We start from the raw sequence: 17,440 nt of genomic DNA, 5'->3' as shown, positions 1-17,440 counted from the left end.
AGTCATTTGGCTTGCTTGTCTTTTTAATGGGGTTTTATAAAGGGGCTCATTCAAAAGTCAAAACGGCGTAAGATGCGATTTCACGCCTTTTTAGGTTCAGCCATAAGTGTCCAGCAGCTCGCGATAACAGCTGTGTGTTCGTGCGTCTGTGTGTGTGCGCTGAGGTGAACGGACACTTGAGTGTCCCCCGGCAAACAGCGGCCGCAGCGCGCGCCAGTGTCCGCTCGGCTCTCCGGTTGCTGGGCGCCAAGACAAACTCGCGCTGTGTTTGAGCAGAACACTATTAAACATACGCGCGCGTAAATATTTGCTCAGAAAACAGACTCCCCGCGAGCGATGGATATAAATGAGCAAACCGATAATTATCCATAACGCGAAACGGACGGCAAGACTTCACGAGCAGCATCCATCCAGCATTACACGGTAGAGACTCACTGCACACAAACATTTTCTTTCTTTCTTTCTTTCTTTCTTTCTTTCTTTCTTTCTTTCTTTCTTTCTTTCTTTCTTTCTTTCTTTCTTTCTTTCTTTCTTTCATTCTTTCTTTCTTTCTTTCTTTCCTGTTTATAGGCTATAGTAATTTTAAAAATAGCCTATACAAGATTAAATAGAATAAAAAACAGAGAAAAAATGTCACAGTTTAGATATTCTTACAGTTTATTAATTGCAAAACTGTTGTCCAAATACATGTATATGTACATGAATATATAGAAATATAGGTCAACAGAAATTGTACAAATTATAAATGTGAAAGCTTTCCCCAATATATATATATATATATATATATATACTCTTGTTCAGAGAAGTTAATTAAAAAAAAAAAACAGTTTATGTTGTGTGTGTGTGTGTGTGTGTGTGTGTGTGTGTGTGTGTGTGTGTGTGTGTGTATATATATATATATAGCCAGATATATATTGTTGCACATTTATATCAGCATCTTACACAATTTATTAATCAGACGTAATTTAATTGATATAGCTGATATATGATAATGCTTTCTTTCTTTCTTTCTGCTTATTTATGTTATCTTATATAATTTAAAATGTAGAATTAATAGCAATAATAAAACAGTGAAAAATATCAGAGTTTAGATTAAAAAAACAGTGAAAAATATTTTAGAATAAAAAAACCAGTAAAAAATATCAGAGTTTAGATTAGTATTCGCAGTTTATTAATTGCAAAGCTGTTGGCCAAAACTATGTTTAGGAAATATAATTACATTATAATTACATTATAAATGTGACAACTTTCCCCAACCTAGCATATATATATATATATATATATATATATATGTTCTGAGAAAACAGTTTATAAATAATACATTAGCCTATATGTATCAAATTTTCTTCATAGGATGGCAGCAAGTGTTATCAGGACACTGAATAATTTGGGTTTCGCAAAACCCTTCCCTCCCTGCTTCTTTCCCGCTGAGGATGAGGAGGAGACTGAAGAGGAATATGAAGAGGAGCTGAGAGAGGACAGTCTGGAGGAGGAGGAGGAGGATGGAGTCGCCAGTGAGTCTCAAGAGGAAGAGCCGTGGAGTTTTGATCCCTCCCCCAGTAACGCTGAGATGACCAACCGGCTCCTGCGATTCGCTGAGCTCATCAGCAACGATGTCCAGCGATACTTTGGCCGAAGCCAAGACCCTGATGCCTGTGATATTTATGCAGAGAGACCGTGTCCAAAAGTCGGGGGCCGCCAGCGATACTATGCTGACTTCATCAAAGTAGCATCATCAGGGCAGGCCGAGGAGCCTGAGTCCCTCGGCCCCCTCGCAGAGCTCTTTCAAGATGCTCAAAGGACAGGCCAGGGTTTGCCCATGAGCCAACGGTGTCTGCCGGTCAGCTTCTGGACGGAGCCTTTCCCACACCGACTCGATGTGTGTAGTGATACCAACACGCTCAGTGTGATGGACACTTCAGAGAGCTCCGTCAGCATCAGCATGTTCAGTAACACGAGTGTTTGCACCATGACCAGCTCCAGTGTCTCGGGGACTCTCAGCAGCTCCAGCACGCTAGACTTCAGTGATTTACTCGCTCACTGGGCCGTGGACAGAGAGAATCCCACTGAGTTTAACTGTGACTTCACGCTATCATAAACAATCATTTTTCCATGCAAAATATCATTTATATTACAATGCTTAATGCTTAAAGCTTTTCTTTCTGTATGTTCGCCTTGTTTTCTGGTAAAAAAGAAAAACTGCTCAAGGTACTTTTTTTTTTCTTTTCTTTTTTAATACCAAATAGTAATTTGCTATTTGGAATATCAAGTGTACTTTGTTATGATCCATTTTCAAATGTCTTCATTTGTTAAGTATAACATATTTATTTTATGCTATTTTTGGCAGTGTAACTATGTTTAATAACTCTATTACATTTGTGATTTCAGTTTAAAATACTACTCACTACTTTGTTCTAGTTTGTTATCTTGAGACAAAACAATGGCACTGACTTTTTAAGATGTCAGTGCAAGCTGCAATAAAGCTGCTGAAATATACATTTTAGTTTGGGACATAAGCTTAAAGGAACACTCCAACTTTTTTGGTCTTTAGCTATTCAGAGTTAGATAAGCCCATATACCCTTTTCATCTCTATGTGTGCTGTAACTCTGTCTGACCCACCAACCACTAGCCTAGCTTAGCACAAAGACTGTATGTAAATGGCTACAGCTAGCATAATCCCAATAAGAGACAAAACAACACAATTTTCCTATTTACATGTTGTGATTTGTATAGTCACAGAGTTTACAAATAATAAGGTCATGAGACACAGATATCCTTTAACCATATAAATATTGGGAACTATATTCTCAGAAGGCGAAGCACTGCCACGGTGCATCTCATGTGCTGCGGTTATAACTCCGCCCAAGTAGCAGTGCTGCCTTCTGAGAATATAGTTCCTAATTTTTATATGGTGGTTAAAAGATGGATGTGTTTTATATGACCTTGTGATTTGATTTGTACACTTTGTGACTATACAAATCACAACATGTACTATAAATAGGAAAATGTTTGCATTATTTTAACAGTTATTAGTATTAGTATGCTAGTTGCAGCCATTTACATACAGTCTTTGTGCTAAGCTAGTGGTGAGTGCGTCAAAAAGAGTTACAGCATGCACCAGGATGAAAAAGGTATTTATGGACTTATCTAACTCTGGGGGATAGAGTGAATAAGTCCAAAAAAGTCGGAGTGTTCCTTTAAGGCTTGTCTGTAAAACCGGGGTCATGAACTCATTTTTATCTAATTCTAAAAAAATGTATAAAAACTACATTATATAGACATCAAAATGACATGTGAAATGAAAATTAAAGTGAAAAAATAGCCATGTAGGCTACTAATGACACTCACATTCATAATTATTCGAACAATAGAATAATGCCAGTGACAAAGCGTTGTAGTAAACTGGTTTCAACACACTTCCTGGTGATAATGATCTGAATCTGATCAATATGACTACATGCACAAAACAAAATAAACCAAAAGTCTGTCTGATTTTGAGGCCCTTATGCTGAATAAATGAGGTACTGTGCTAATGCAAGTTTAATAAGTGCCTAATCCCACTTCTATCTGTGTTTACAATGCAACATTAGTGCATGTCTGCTCTATATTCATCATTAGTAATAGTACATGTGTGTCTTCAACACTGTGCTCTGAGTGCTTACGTGTACTGAACACGGGCTACTTCCTGGTGAACATGGCACGTGGGCAGAAAGGTCAGATATGGACACGTGGTTTGTTCACACATTGATTGGAATCGTTTAACTTCCATGAATGCACTTGTTTTGTCAATGAAAATAATTTAACATGAGACATTTATTATTTTGATTTTGGACTGTAAGTATAGGCTATATAATGTGGACCCTGTTAGACATGAATGTAAACGAAAGCAGTTTTCATCTACTAGCTCATCTGTTCAATTGGTTAAGATGAAGCAAGCAGAAAAAGAAAGCTAACTGAAATTATTCTCTATTCGTTATTATATTTGCCTGTAATCTAATGCTAATTTCCAACGGCACAGTGTCATGGCACATGTGAAGTGGCCAGTAAGACCAGTAGATTTGCACCACGCAGGCTTTTCAGTGATTCGTCAGCGTCAGTGTTCTCTTATCAGCGCCACACGAACAGACGGCAGCATTTTACAGCTCATTTCAGGACTTTTACTATACAGGTCGGCTGAACTGACTGACCATGAGGCTTCTGCACATTCTGGGGTTCACCCTCTTGCTCTGCGGCCTGTGTGTGAGGGCAGAGGATGAAAAGACTGAGGACGACGTTGAAGATAAAGGAAACAACGGAGAAGAAAACGTTGAGGAAGGCACTGGAAATGATGCAGAGCCAGAGAAACAAGAAAAGACAGATGAAATTACAGAAGAGAAAGACGTTTTGGTGCTTCATAGTGTCAACTTCGACAGAGCTCTCAGTGAGAACAAGTTCTTGCTTGTGGAATTTTGTAAGTATGAGTTTCCCTATGAACATTAATGTACTTAAAAATGGTCATTGTGATCTTATTAATGCAAGAAAACAATATGTGTTCAAAATGAGAAGAAAAAAGTGTCCCTTTCACTCAAAAAGATTTAGTTGCATGCCTTTAAACTGTCCACGAGCAGCACAAGAAAAGTTTGAAGATTGCTAATATTTGTTTAACACATCATCTATTAAGAGCGCACCTGTTATTTCTCCCACACTTGAAAGACTAGCCATTTATGCAAATTTTACAACACATGCTATTGTCATTGCAGTAAAATGTTAAAGTAGTTCACTTTTAAAAAACTTTTGCTGATAATTTACTCACATTTTAGACATTTAAAACATTTTAGGATTTTCTCCATATAATGGACTTCATTGGGAACCAAACGGTTCAAGGTCCAAATGAGAGTTTCAATGCAGCTTCAGAGGGCTTTAAACGACACCAGACGATGAATAAGGGTCTTATCTAGGATCCTTCGAGTCATGACTCGAAAAAAGATTTGTTCATTTTGATGAACGAGTTTAAACAGGAGAGTCAAGAACGCTCATCACAGAACAGAGCAAGGCGAGCATTTTGTGCTTATAAAACTTAAACTTTTTTATTTATTTTTTAAATGACCGATCATTTCGCTTGATAAGACCCTTATTCATCGTCTAGTGTCGTTTAAAGCCCTTTGAAGCGGCACTGAAACTCTCATTTGACCTTGAACCGTTTGGTTCCCATTGAAGTCCATTATATGGAGAAAATCCTGGAATGTTTTCAATTTCTTTTCGACTGAAGAAAGAAAGACATGAACATCTTGGATGACTTGGGGGTGAGTAAATTATCAGCAAAAGTTTTTTTTTAAAGTGAACTACTCCTTTAAAGTAGAAGGTGAAACAATTTTTAACTATGAAAGGTAATTGTTACATTTATGTAAATGCAATTTGCAACTTAAATTCTTGCACATAAAGTATATTGTTTAGTTTTCACATTTTATACTACTTAACAATTTCAGCATATAGATAGTATTTACCACTATTCAAAAGTTTGGTGTCGGTATGATTTTGTAATGTTTTTGAAAGAAGTATCATATAGGCATATTTATTTGAGAAAAAATACAGTAGAACAGTAATTCTTTGATGAATAGAGCGCTCAAAAGAAAACAAAAACTTTTTTTACATCTCAAAACAACATTCAAGTGTGACAACTAGCCCCAGTGTGCTTTATATGAAAGTAGATATATATTATATCAACCTTGCTCTTTCTTTCAAAACATAAAAAGATGCTCCATGGTGTGGTCACTGCCGCAGACTGGAGCCCATTTACGCTGAAGTGGCCGAACTGCTGAAAAACGGTTCATCCGAGGTACGGCTGGCTAAAGTGGATGCCTCAGAAGAGAAAGAACTTGCCAGCGAGTTTGCTGTGGATGGTTTTCCCATGCTTAAATTCTTCAAAGATGGCAACAGGCAAAATTTCACCGATTTTTCTGGTAATGTATTTATTTGTTTAGTGTGTTCGCGTGCATGATTTTATATTTATAGAGTGTGAAGAAGCTTATACACATTATTATGTGATTTGAAAAGGAAAGCGAACTGTAAAAGGAATCACGATGTGGCTGGAGAGGCACACAGGTACCAGTGCTACTGTTCTCAATGATGTGAAGAGTGCAGAGGCTCTACTGGATGCAAATGAGGTGGTTGTGGTTGGATTCTTCCAGGTAAATTATCTTTTCTTTGCATAAAGTAACTGACTTGACAATGCCTTATAACAAGAGTGCAGTATACTGTATTAAAAAACGATCATGACACATGATGTATCAGATTTATTAGAATTGTTTTAAATGTACTTGAATTTACTCTCTCTGTCTATCCAAGGATTTGGAAGGTGATAAGGCAAAGACATTCTATGATGTAACTTTAATAGCAGTGGACTTTGTCTTTGGCATTACAAGCAACCCAGACATCTTCAAAAAGTATAATGTAAAGAGTGACTCGCTGGTGCTCTTCAAGAAGGTAATCCCATGCTTCTATAGCACTACATTTTGTGATTGGTAGACAAACTACTATTGTTGGGTATTTTAATTAATCCCAGTGATTCAAAACTTTTAAATTTGTTTTCTAATTGCAACAATGGAATCTTTGTGTGTGTTATGAGTGAGTCATTGAATAATCCATCTAACCGATTTGCTAAAAACATGAGTCAACGGAAACATTTAAATCTTTTGTGTGTTATGAGCGAGTCATTGAATAATCTATCGAACCGATTTGCTTAAACCCTGAGTCGACGGAAACAATTTAATCTTTTGTGTGTTATGATTGAGTCATTGAATAATCCATCTAACCGATTTGCTAAAAACATGAGTCAACGGAAACATTTGAATCTTTTGTGTGTTATGAGCGAGTCATTGAATAATCTATCGAACCGATTTGCTTAAACCCTGAGTCGACGGAAACAATTTAATCTTTTGTGTGTTATGATTGAGTCATTGAATAATCCATGTAACCAATTTGCTAAAACCCTGAGTTGACGGAAACAATTGAATCTTTATGTGTCTTATGAGTGAGTCATTGAATAATCAATCTAACCGATTCGCTAAAAACACAAGTCAACAGAAACAATTGAATCTTTTTGTGCCTTATGAGTGAGTCATTGAATAATTCATCTAACCGATTCGCTAAAAACATAAGTTGACGGAAACAACTGAATCTTTTGTGTGTTATGAGTGAGTCATTGAATAATCCATCTAACCGATTTGCCAAAAACTTAAGTCGATGGAAACAATTGAATCTTTTTGTGTGTTATGAGTGAGTCCTTGAACAATTAATCTAACCAATTTGCTAAAAACATGGGTCGATGGAAGCAAGTTCAATCTTTTGTGTTATGAGGGAGTCATTGAACAATCCATCTAACCGATTCGCTAAAAACATGAGTCGACGGAAACAACTGAATCTTTTTGTGTTATGAATGAGTCATTGAATAATTAATCTAACTGATTCGCTAAAAACATGAGTCGACGGAAACAATTGAATCTTTTTGTGTTATGAATGAGTAATTGAATAATTAATCTAACTGATTCGCTAAAAACATAAGTTGAAGGAAACAATTGAATCTTTTTGTGTGTTATGAGTGAGTCATTGAATAATTCATCTAACCAATTATCCAAATAATCATTATAATTATCCATGAATAATCATTTGCTAAAAACACAAGTCGATGGAAACAATTGAATCTTTGTGTGTGTTATGAGTGAGTCATTGAATAATTCATCTAACCGATTTGCTAAAAACATGAGTCAACGGAAACAACTGAATCTTTTTGTGTTATGAATGAGTCATTGAATAATTAATCTAACTGATTCGCTAAAAACAGGAGTCGCTGGAAACAATTGAATCTTTGTGTGTTATGAGTGAGTCATTGAATAATTCATCTAACCAATAATCCAAAATAATCATTATAATTATACATGAATAATCATTTAACCAAAATAATCAATTTGTTAAAAACATGAGTTCAAACCAAACATAACTTTCTTGCGTAACAAAAATAAAAATAACGCAATTAATTCAATTAATTTAGTTTGGCTATGTTCAACTGTTCGTTCAACTATATCTCCCAACATGTCCTTCTTTTTGTATATGTTCCAGTTTGATGAAAAGCGGGCAGACATGCCACTCTCCGAGGAAAAGCTGGACAAAGGGGATCTGATTTCATTCATCCATTCTAACAGTATGAAACTTGTCATTCCATTTAATGAAGAGGTAACACTTTAAAATTCATTTAAATATATAAACTATGTGTGCATGAATCAAAAAAATAATTTATGATATAATCACTATTTTTGCTACCAAACTAATTTTTTTTAATTACTTTTTTCTTTTGTATTTATATTATCTTTCTGCAGAATGCTGACCAAATTTTTAGCTCTAAGGTCCGTAAACATATGCTACTATTCATTAATACAACTGTGGAATCCCAGAATGCACTGCTCGAAGATTTTAGAGATGTTGCCAGTGAGTTTAAGGAAAAAGTAAGTTTACATAACTAAATTGTAATTGTAATAAATAATATACATTCATATACTGTAATGTGATGTTAAACATAACATCATATGATTTCTTTTCAGAATCAAGATTCATATTTGGTTCTCAGAGAGCCATTTCAAATCATGCTCACAGTTTGTGTGTGTGTGTGTGTAGGTGCTTTTCATCCTGTTAGATGTTACTTATGACAAAGCGGAGCATGTGCTGAAGTATTTCAGTATCTCTGAAAAAGATGTTCCTATTATTCGCCTGATTGACACTGAGAAAGTGGTGACATACGCAATGGAAGGATCAATCATCAACACAGACACGCTGAGATCCTTTTGCCAGGGTGTTCTGGATGGTACCGTGAAGGTGTGTAATGCAGCATTATTGAATATTTATCAAGTTTCTAAAATTGCCTACTAAAAAAAATCTACACTTTATAGCCCTTTTTGAAGACTCAAGAAATTCCTGAGGACTGGGACAAGAATCCAGTTAAAGTTCTTGTAGGGAAGAACTTTAATGAAGTGGCTTTTGATGAGACTAAGAACGTCTTTGTGGAATTTTGTAAGTTTTTTATGCTTTATTTACAACTTTTTTACTTTTATAATATATCATAAGGGAATTTGGTAAGTTCTTAGGCTCAAATATAGAAGTAGCATATTTAAAGCTGCAGTATGTAACTTTTGGGGGGGGGGGGGGGGGGGGCGGGGTAAAAATTATCCAAAATAAATTTTGGATCAAGTACACAACCAGCCAGTGTTCAAAACTATCCATTTGCCTTAGCTCGATTCAAAGCGCTGAGCTTGTAATAATGTTTTTAATTCCAGTGGTACTGGTGGATTTCCGTGGGAGATTTGAACATGTCTTTGTGTCGTTACGTCACATCTGTACACATAAAGAAGGAGTCTCGACTAGTAGGCTATAGTGTGCGTGAGGATGTTGGAGGTGGAGATTTATAGCCTTTTCTCACAGCACTTAATATAATTAAACTTATCAATTTGATGGCGGATCCAGAAAGGTTCAAACGACAATAACCGGTCACAACTGAAGATTCACCCGAGGTTCAAAAAGAGACGCAAACAGACCCATGCGAAAACAAGTATAAATATCGGTGCATTGAATGTAGTCAAGCAATTCTGATGTTGTTACCATTAACAATTTGAGAACAAAGTATAATTTTCACAGTTTGACGTGATATCATAAGCGATTGATTGATTTAATCAGCGTGATTTACTGAAAGGCTTTTTTTCCCCTAGTTGGTCAGAGCAAAAGTGGATGTTACTTACTTGTTCAGATGACATTTTCCGGTGTTGGTCATACTCCCAAAATGAAGAATCTGTGATTCCGAATGCCAGGATCCACACAGGCGTGGTTACTGACAGTCTCACATTCTCCTCAAAACATTGTATTCCTCCGCGCTGTGCCGTGCCAAGGCACAACCCACGTAAAGTTGATAATTCCGCGAATAACTGCAATTGACCTATGGCTAAGCCACGCCCTCAAATGCGATGAGCCAATCACAGTGCGCAGCCAATCCAATACACTCAGACATTCTCTGCTTCCACGTCCGTTGGACTGCATTGCAGTTAGTCAGTTTTCATTTGTTTTTTTCTTGTGATTTTAAGTTTAAAATGGTCCAACGGTGTGCATGGGGTACATGCAACTCCGACACAGGTTTCCGAGAGGCTGGGCGACGGTGTGTTTTTTTTACCCTTTCAAGCTACATATCAACCGAGATACTGTAAGTGTCTGCTCTGGATTAAGTTATGCGATTAAGTTATGCGGTAGACCACAACACTATAACTAAAAGCGGATAAATTAAACAAGGATGTCTACATCTGTTTTAAGTTAAGTCAACAACGTATTTGAATGTTATCTTTAAAATCTATAATGCTCTAATGTCTAATAGAAAATCACAACAGATCCCCATAGACAAAATCAAGTATTGAGACGTCGTTTTACTGAGATATAGCTTACATCACAACAAGGAAGAAAAGACTATCGCAATTTCCGTTTCAGCCGACTTTATCATTTGTGTCATTCTCACAGATGCTCCATGGTGTGGTCACTGTCAGCAGCTGGTTCCTGTGTGGGATGCATTGGGAGAGAAGTACAAAGACCATGAGGACATAATAATAGCAAAAATGGATGCCACAGAAAACGATGTGGAAGATGTCGTTATACAGGGATTTCCCACCATTAAATACTTTCCTGCTGGGACTGAAAAGAAGGTTCGCAACAACACACACACTCTAAAAACCTGTTACCTTTCAGTGTCTTGGTAGTGGGACACTTGGCACTATTTTTATTGCTTTTATCACATATTTTAGTTCTCATCATAAATTAGGTATCATTAAAAACACCAAAAATTCATCCTGTGAAAACTCTTTTGAAATTGGACTGCATAACCATCGAAATGGTATTTTAAAACCTTTTAGTGGATTCCATTTTTGTGATATCAACTTCAAATTTGGATCGGAACATGGCTTTGATTTTTCTAAAAAAAATAAAAAATTGGATAGGCTTACGTATATGTTACTACCCAACAACGATGTACTAAAAACTGAAAAGATTTGACAAAGTTGTCAAAATAATCCACGTTCACACGAATAAAACGCATAAAATGTTTTCCATTTTCAGTTGAAAACTGTGTTGTGTACACAGATGTACGTTTGAGTCCAAATCATTTTGTAAAATATATATATTATGTATAAATTTAAAGTTTCAATTTATCATAGGCCTATTTTCCTTATGTTATTATGTGTAAGAGTGAGAATGGCAGTACTAAAAAATGCTTTTAAAATACTTTTTAAAATCAGATTATTGACTATGATGGAAATAGAGATTTGGAAACATTCTCAAAGTTCCTGGATAATGGAGGAGTGTTACCAGAAGAAGAGAGCAAAGATGAGGACGAGGACAATGATGATGATGATGATGAAGATGAGGTCAGTCAAAAGCTAACAGATGGATTGATTATTTAGCCTGATATTAGGTGAAAAAAAAGATAATAATATTTGAGTAATATAGTTGGTGTGTTTCCTTCTGCTTTTCAGGTGTTGGATGAATCAATAGAAGAGTCACCCAAGTCGACCAATGTATCAAGCAAAGATGAGCTGTAAAAACAAGGCATAAATCACATAATTTGTACTGCACCATACTGCAGCTGTTCTTCTACATTTATCCCTCACATTTCTAACCTCTGTTTTACAATACTGACGCTGATAATGTCTAACTGATCCCACACCACAGAAATAAACAGCCCATTCTCATCCCAAGGCGTGCATTTTGACCATGCTTCAATATCTGATGCTTTAGGCACCCTTTAGCATCAGTTAGATGATGATCGCGAGTAACCCTACCCCAGATCTAACTGACGCTTTTCCTTTAGCGTCAGTTATAAGACGCCGTAGGATCGCGTTATGTAGTCTAATTTTACGATTGAAGATGTAATTTCTAGTCAGTAATTAAAAAGAGAATATTAGAGGTGAAACTGAAGAACAGTATGTCATTCAACCTAGTTTAAATTTTCATCTAGGTGCAATCCTGCAGGCATTAAAAGAACGTGGCAGCAGTTGAAAATGAAATATAAAAACATAATTCAGTCAGGTAAAAGGCTTGAGCATATCAATTATATGGAGAGGAGATGGAGATGCAGAGGAGATGGAGTGAGATAACTCTGAATATACGTTACCTCTTTTTCAGAAACGGGCTTGACTTACCCTGCTTTCCCAGGTTTGACAAACCTCCTATTCTGAAATGGAAAACCCAGAGTTTCCCTCATTTCAGGGTTAACATACTCAGAGTTTTCACTTAACCTCCTTTCTGAAACAGGCCCCAGGTATGTAACAATTAAAGGCAATCTATATGTTGCAATAAGTGATTGTGATAATTGTCGATTAAGCACTGGCCATTTTTACTCAATATACATTAATCTAACACCTTTCTGAGGCCAGTTTCAGAAAGGAGGTTACGTGAAAACTATGAGTATGTTAACCCTGAAATTATGATACTTTGTGTATCGCCCAGCACTTAAAGGGCGGCTCTCTAAATAGGCAGCCTCTCGATGATTGTGTTTGTGCTCAGCAATACGTGTTCTAACAATAAGCTAAAATAAATATGTTAAATATATAGATATACACCATAACCCATAAAAGTGTACATACTGGTACATACAGGTCTTCCTGTTGTAAATATTTTTTTTTCATTTTATTGCTTTATTTTACTTTTTAGGTTTTTTAAATTAATTATATTATAATGGGAAGGATACTCTGTAATTCATTCAGCGACAATTTGAGCATTGAACAGTCAATTAATCACTTCACTTTAGAATATAAAAGCTTTCAGAAATGGACAGCCAGCCGGTTTTAGAATGTGTTTTTTTATTTATAAAAAGGATGTTTACATTAAAGAAAAAAGGAACACAATACAAACAAGTTTAAATACCAAGTACAGCACTACTATAAAAAAAAAAAATAACAATATTTTTTCACCTAGTACAAATCCAGAATTGTTTACAGGTTCATTAGAATGTCTACTCATGGGCATGTTCGGGTTGTGTCTCCAAAAGTGGTCTATAATACCCAGGACCTGAGACATAATAAGGATGCTGGGAATGAGACTGGGCCCTTGATAAACCTGAATTGACAGGCTGATGTGGGGTAGGCTGTCCAGGTGATGACAATGACCCGCTTCTGTCATTCTCCTGGGCGTTGTATATCAAAATCATTATGCTTCTTTTAACTTGCGATAACAGAACAGGGTTTTGAATATCCCTCAATTCCAAAGCCACCTGGTTCCCAAAAGAAGTTAATGTATCCCGAGGTGGATGTGAGTCCACTTGAGCAACCATATGTTTTAACAAATCCAGCTTCTGCAGCTCTAAAACATCATCGGACACCCTCTTTCTTTTTGGGGGATTGTTGCTTAAACGTGGCTGTTTACCGCTGTCACTTGAAGCAGTTGAAGCAGTTTCCTCCAGCAATGGAAAGGCTTCTTGATTTGACGGAATTGGGGTGGACGCAGTACATGGGGAGCTGTCTACAGATGGTGTATCAGGCCTTAGGTCTGAGAGGTCCATATCCTCTGCATCACTCTGCCCACTGAATGATGCACCAAGCTGGAACAGAGAAGATGGTGATAGGATTAATAAAGAGATACTTCATCAACATACACTTACATTACCCAGTTGAGCACAGTGTAAGATTTGAGTCAAGTGAGCAGAATAAATTATTACTGTAGCATGTGTAACACAGCGTGTGTAAAGTGAGAACTTTTTAAAAAAGAAACGAGGGATTAAAACAGTGTGAATAGCCAGTCGTTAGTGATTATAATGCAGACAAAATAAAATATTTTGAGCAATAACCATGCCGGAGAAGTGCGAATGTGCAGTATGCAGGGGAGACTGACCACTGAATGAGGCTCGTTTGCAACACAAAACAAAAGAGTCAATAGACTGAATAGATGCTAGACATTGACAATAAACACCAGTTTGCATTTTAGAGTGTAAAGCAAAATCAAGTCACATGACATGATCTTGAAAGAAACATTTAATTAAATGCAAAGTTTTAGACTTGTAATCTTCAAATTTTAAATATAACATGGTCAGACATGCTAATTTAGCTGCAGTGCATTTCTAGATTGATACAATGCCAACTTCAATCTTATTTTCATGAAGTTGTTTCATAAAAATAAATTTCTAACAACTTTACAACACTTTGAAGCTATTTATAATTCATTTTTTTCATTATGACTAATTAATTCTGCATTTACAATAAACTGCCAGGTGTCAGCTTTCAAATGAGATCATACTTGTGCTTTTAGTACAATGAACTGTATCTGTTTCAGTTTTAGGTTTGCCCTTTCTTTGGATTTTTCAAAAGTTGGCTTGCAGCTCAGCAGGTTGTGTGTGTGTTGTTGTATGAGAGTTACAATGCATGCTATTACAAACACATTTATTGCTTCTGTTGACTGTTTAACTTACTGTTGTTTCACATGGCCGGTGAACAATAAATGTTTTGATGAAATCCATCGCTCTGAGAAGCCACCTTTGCCTTGGGGTCAAGGGTTTACTGCCACTTCCACTTGGTTTGGGTTTCTGCAAACGGCAGTACTGCGTTCGCAGGGATACTGCCCTGATCTTAATGTCCTCAACAGTAAAGTCTAGAATTAATAAAGAAAATTCATTATTCATTAATTATTCTCAGTTATGTACCCCCACTAATTCTTTTTTTAATTCTCTGTTTCAAACTAAATATGACAATTAAATCATTGAACTAAATATCCTCTTACTGCACAATATAATATATCACAACAAACAGAATTACAGTAAGATTTAATGTACATTTCAACCAATAACATTTTGCTCACCTGGGTGTTTGAGGGCGTTTGTGATTTCTGTCCACCTTTTCTCTTTCTCAATGCGGTTGTGGTACATGTCATGTCCAACATCATAAAGGCATTCATGCTCCTGCCACAGTTCGATTAAAATTTGGTCTAAATCTTGAGTCCATTGCTTTCTTGACATGTTGCTGATCTTTCTGCAAACTCGTATTGGACGTGTTTGTTTGAAAATCGCGCATTTCGCGTATTTACCCGGTGATCTCGATCCATACCTTGCTCTGATTGGCTCTAGCTCATGACATCACTGAGATTGAGTCGCGCGACTGCTCGAGATATCTAGCAGGCTAGATATTTTTCTGAGCTCGGTGACCTGTCTGCGAGCTGTCTGCGAGCTGTCTTTGATGCGTTGTTGGCTCTTTCACACTAACAGATTGGCGAGCGTTAATCGTCCGCTAATCGCCCGCGATTTGCACGCGATAACACCCTGACTTGTCGGCGACTCAACGATTTGCAAATCGGGCTTAAATCGGGCTTAAAATCACGTAGTGTGAACTAGGCTTAACTGATGCTAAAGGCCGCCTAAAAGCGTAGAATATTGAAGCATGGTCAAAAGGTGACACCTAGGGGTGAGAACACGTTGAAATAAATCATAGACCATCAGGACCATGAATAAAAACCTCTACATGTTAAGCTATTTTTATTCAATTTAGTCAGGTATGTAGTTGGTTTTAATGGTCCAGTGCAGAGAAAATTACAGTAATCTGATAAAACACATTTGTCTCATGTTGCATAAATCTCACATTTGTCTTTTGTTGCATAAATGCTGTGTGAAATGTACTGTGACAGAAATGGCATCGGCGATGACAGACAGTCTCCTTGTTGTGTAATAACATTAAATGACTTTGAAAGTCGGTGGGCGTGGCCATTTGTAACTTGGATGTGCAAGACTTCCTGTTTCTTCCACTTGCAGTTATTTTAGCTGTAAAAAACACCTCGATATGCTGCTTTACATTGCAGACTGGTATTTCTTAGCATATTATTCTAATGTATTGTCGGAATTACACACACACTCATTTGCAATGCAAATAGTTTTAACATTTACTGCACATTTATCGAGAGTGGCTATAACATCGGGTGTGGATGATAAAGATAAATGGGAGGAATACAAATTCATCATGACATTTGAACTCTTTAACTTTGCAAATTGCCTAATATTTACAGTTTCCTCTTTTCTTGCCGCTTTTAATGTATTGTAATCAATGCATGGCAACTGTAACACTCATTTTGAAATAAAAATGGTAAGTCTGAATTGATCATTTGAATCTTTAAAATGCACAATTAACATTATTTTATTTGAACACATAAGCTGATAAACATTCTTCAGTAAAAAGGACTTCACTTTTTTCAAATAATTATAAATAATAGGTTGCACATAGACTTTGTTTTCCATTTCATGCTATGCTATTCAAAAAGCATTTTCTTGTGTATATGCATAAATTTTGATTACACAGTTGTACATCAACCTCTAAAGTGGCCAAAGCTGCAGTGCACCAAGTGGAACTTTTCCCCTTCAAACCAAGATGGCCAACAGCCATCCATTCCTTCTATCCTAGACTCTTGCAGGTAAAACAAAAGTTGTTTGGCATCAAATAAGGAGTCACATTTTGTTATACCAAGTATTGATTTTATATTGGGAGGAAATTCTGATTGATCATCTGTCAACTAAATTAGACATCATGCATCATTAGCTACATGTCAGCTACAATTCATTCTATTACTGTGAATATTATTCTTGAAAATACTAATCTGCAGTAAATATATAGACTGTAAATAAATGCTTTTGTGTTATTAGAATGTAATCAGTTACATCAAAAGTAATGTGATTACATAATGTTACTTGTAATAAAAAATCTAATTGGTTATATAATGCACTTTACCTGTAATGCGTTACTTTACTAGTTACATTAAAAAGTAATCTGATTACGCAATGCATGGTACTTGTAATGCGCGCGTTACTCAGTGTTACATTTTCTAAACGTTTTCCACAGTCTGAAAACATCAATAGATCAATGTAGATTTCAGTCTTTCGAGTGCAACTGTATAGAAATGTGTCCATTTTAAACATAAACAGAATTATCAGCTGGTGTTGGGTTTCCACAGTTGTACCTTGACCGGTTGTGGAGATCTTTGATGGAATCACGTCCTCATGTTCTAATATCAAAGACTCATGACATCCAACAATTGTATGAGGTTCTTAGTCTGCTGTTGCAATGCAACAAACTCAGTTACTTTTGCAACCTGTATTATATTATTATCACAGTATTATTTTTTATATCTCAGTATCTAAAACCCAAAACGCATACCACTGAAGCAGACATCTGAAAATTTCTTTGAAAAATATGTTAAAAAATCTTCAAATCTTGTTTTTCGAGCAATAAAAACAAATTAGCAAAACTGACATGACAAAATGGCTATGACATCCGATCAGAGAAATTGCTATTCGTCTCTATTCAAATGAAATCCAACACATTACCGTAGCCTATATTTTAGTTCATTTGCTTTTTATTTCAATTAGCAGTAACTGTCAAGAATATTGCACTGGAATTTGCAACAAAATGCATC

General features: G+C 36.2%; 3 protein-coding genes across 3 annotated transcripts; 2 read left to right on the top strand and 1 right to left on the bottom strand.

Annotated features, from left to right (window-relative positions):
- Positions 1 to 194: 194 nt before the first annotated feature.
- Positions 195 to 2,347, top strand: percc1 (proline and glutamate rich with coiled coil 1). Its single transcript, XM_039653158.2, has 2 exons — positions 195 to 423; positions 1,354 to 2,347. Exons 1-2 carry the CDS (start codon positions 347 to 349, stop codon positions 2,096 to 2,098), a joined length of 822 nt encoding a protein of 273 aa, XP_039509092.2. The 5' UTR covers positions 195 to 346; the 3' UTR covers positions 2,099 to 2,347.
- Positions 2,348 to 4,120: 1,773 nt separating this feature from the next.
- On the top strand, positions 4,121 to 11,918 carry pdia2 (protein disulfide isomerase family A, member 2). The gene is made up of 11 exons (XM_039651444.2): positions 4,121 to 4,451; positions 5,734 to 5,940; positions 6,035 to 6,168; positions 6,326 to 6,463; positions 8,096 to 8,209; positions 8,353 to 8,478; positions 8,648 to 8,845; positions 8,920 to 9,040; positions 10,526 to 10,707; positions 11,296 to 11,424; positions 11,533 to 11,918. Exons 1-11 carry the CDS (start codon positions 4,190 to 4,192, stop codon positions 11,596 to 11,598), a joined length of 1,677 nt encoding a protein of 558 aa, XP_039507378.2. The 5' UTR covers positions 4,121 to 4,189; the 3' UTR covers positions 11,599 to 11,918.
- Positions 11,919 to 12,954: 1,036 nt separating this feature from the next.
- On the bottom strand, positions 12,955 to 16,151 carry LOC148978765 (uncharacterized). Its single transcript, XM_089132502.1, has 3 exons — positions 14,846 to 16,151; positions 14,460 to 14,638; positions 12,955 to 13,595 (listed from the first exon to the last, which is right to left on the bottom strand). Exons 1-3 carry the CDS (start codon positions 15,000 to 15,002, stop codon positions 13,011 to 13,013), a joined length of 921 nt encoding a protein of 306 aa, XP_088988628.1. The 5' UTR covers positions 15,003 to 16,151; the 3' UTR covers positions 12,955 to 13,010.
- Between the last annotated feature and the right edge of the window lie 1,289 nt (positions 16,152 to 17,440).

The sequence above is a fragment of the Pimephales promelas genome, chromosome 6 (genome assembly GCF_988280905.1).
Source record: "Pimephales promelas chromosome 6, fPimPro1.hap1.1, whole genome shotgun sequence".
Classification (NCBI taxonomy): Eukaryota; Metazoa; Chordata; class Actinopteri; order Cypriniformes; family Leuciscidae; genus Pimephales; species Pimephales promelas.
The sequence above is the reverse complement of the archived record's forward strand: the minus strand, read 5'-3'. Positions and strand labels throughout refer to the sequence as shown.

What these genes read in the sequence shown, in the direction of transcription:
- percc1 (XM_039653158.2), top strand. Translation starts at nt 347, where the DNA reads ATGAGCAAACCGATAATTATCCATAACGCGAAACGGACGGCAAGACTT. An exon ending in CATCCATCCAGCATTACACG is followed by an intron (nt 424 to 1,353) that starts GTAGAGACTCAC and finishes TTTTCTTCATAG; the next exon opens with GATGGCAGCAAGTGTTATCA.
- pdia2 (XM_039651444.2), top strand. Translation starts at nt 4,190, where the DNA reads ATGAGGCTTCTGCACATTCTGGGGTTCACCCTCTTGCTCTGCGGCCTG. An exon ending in TCATTCCATTTAATGAAGAG is followed by an intron (nt 8,210 to 8,352) that starts GTAACACTTTAA and finishes ATCTTTCTGCAG; the next exon opens with AATGCTGACCAAATTTTTAG. An exon ending in CTGCTGGGACTGAAAAGAAG is followed by an intron (nt 10,708 to 11,295) that starts GTTCGCAACAAC and finishes TTTTAAAATCAG; the next exon opens with ATTATTGACTATGATGGAAA.
- LOC148978765 (XM_089132502.1), bottom strand. Translation starts at nt 15,002, where the DNA reads ATGTCAAGAAAGCAATGGACTCAAGATTTAGACCAAATTTTAATCGAA. An exon ending in AAACGCCCTCAAACACCCAG is followed by an intron (nt 14,639 to 14,845) that starts GTGAGCAAAATG and finishes TATTAATTCTAG; the next exon opens with ACTTTACTGTTGAGGACATT. An exon ending in ACCGGCCATGTGAAACAACA is followed by an intron (nt 13,596 to 14,459) that starts GTAAGTTAAACA and finishes TCTCTGTTCCAG; the next exon opens with CTTGGTGCATCATTCAGTGG.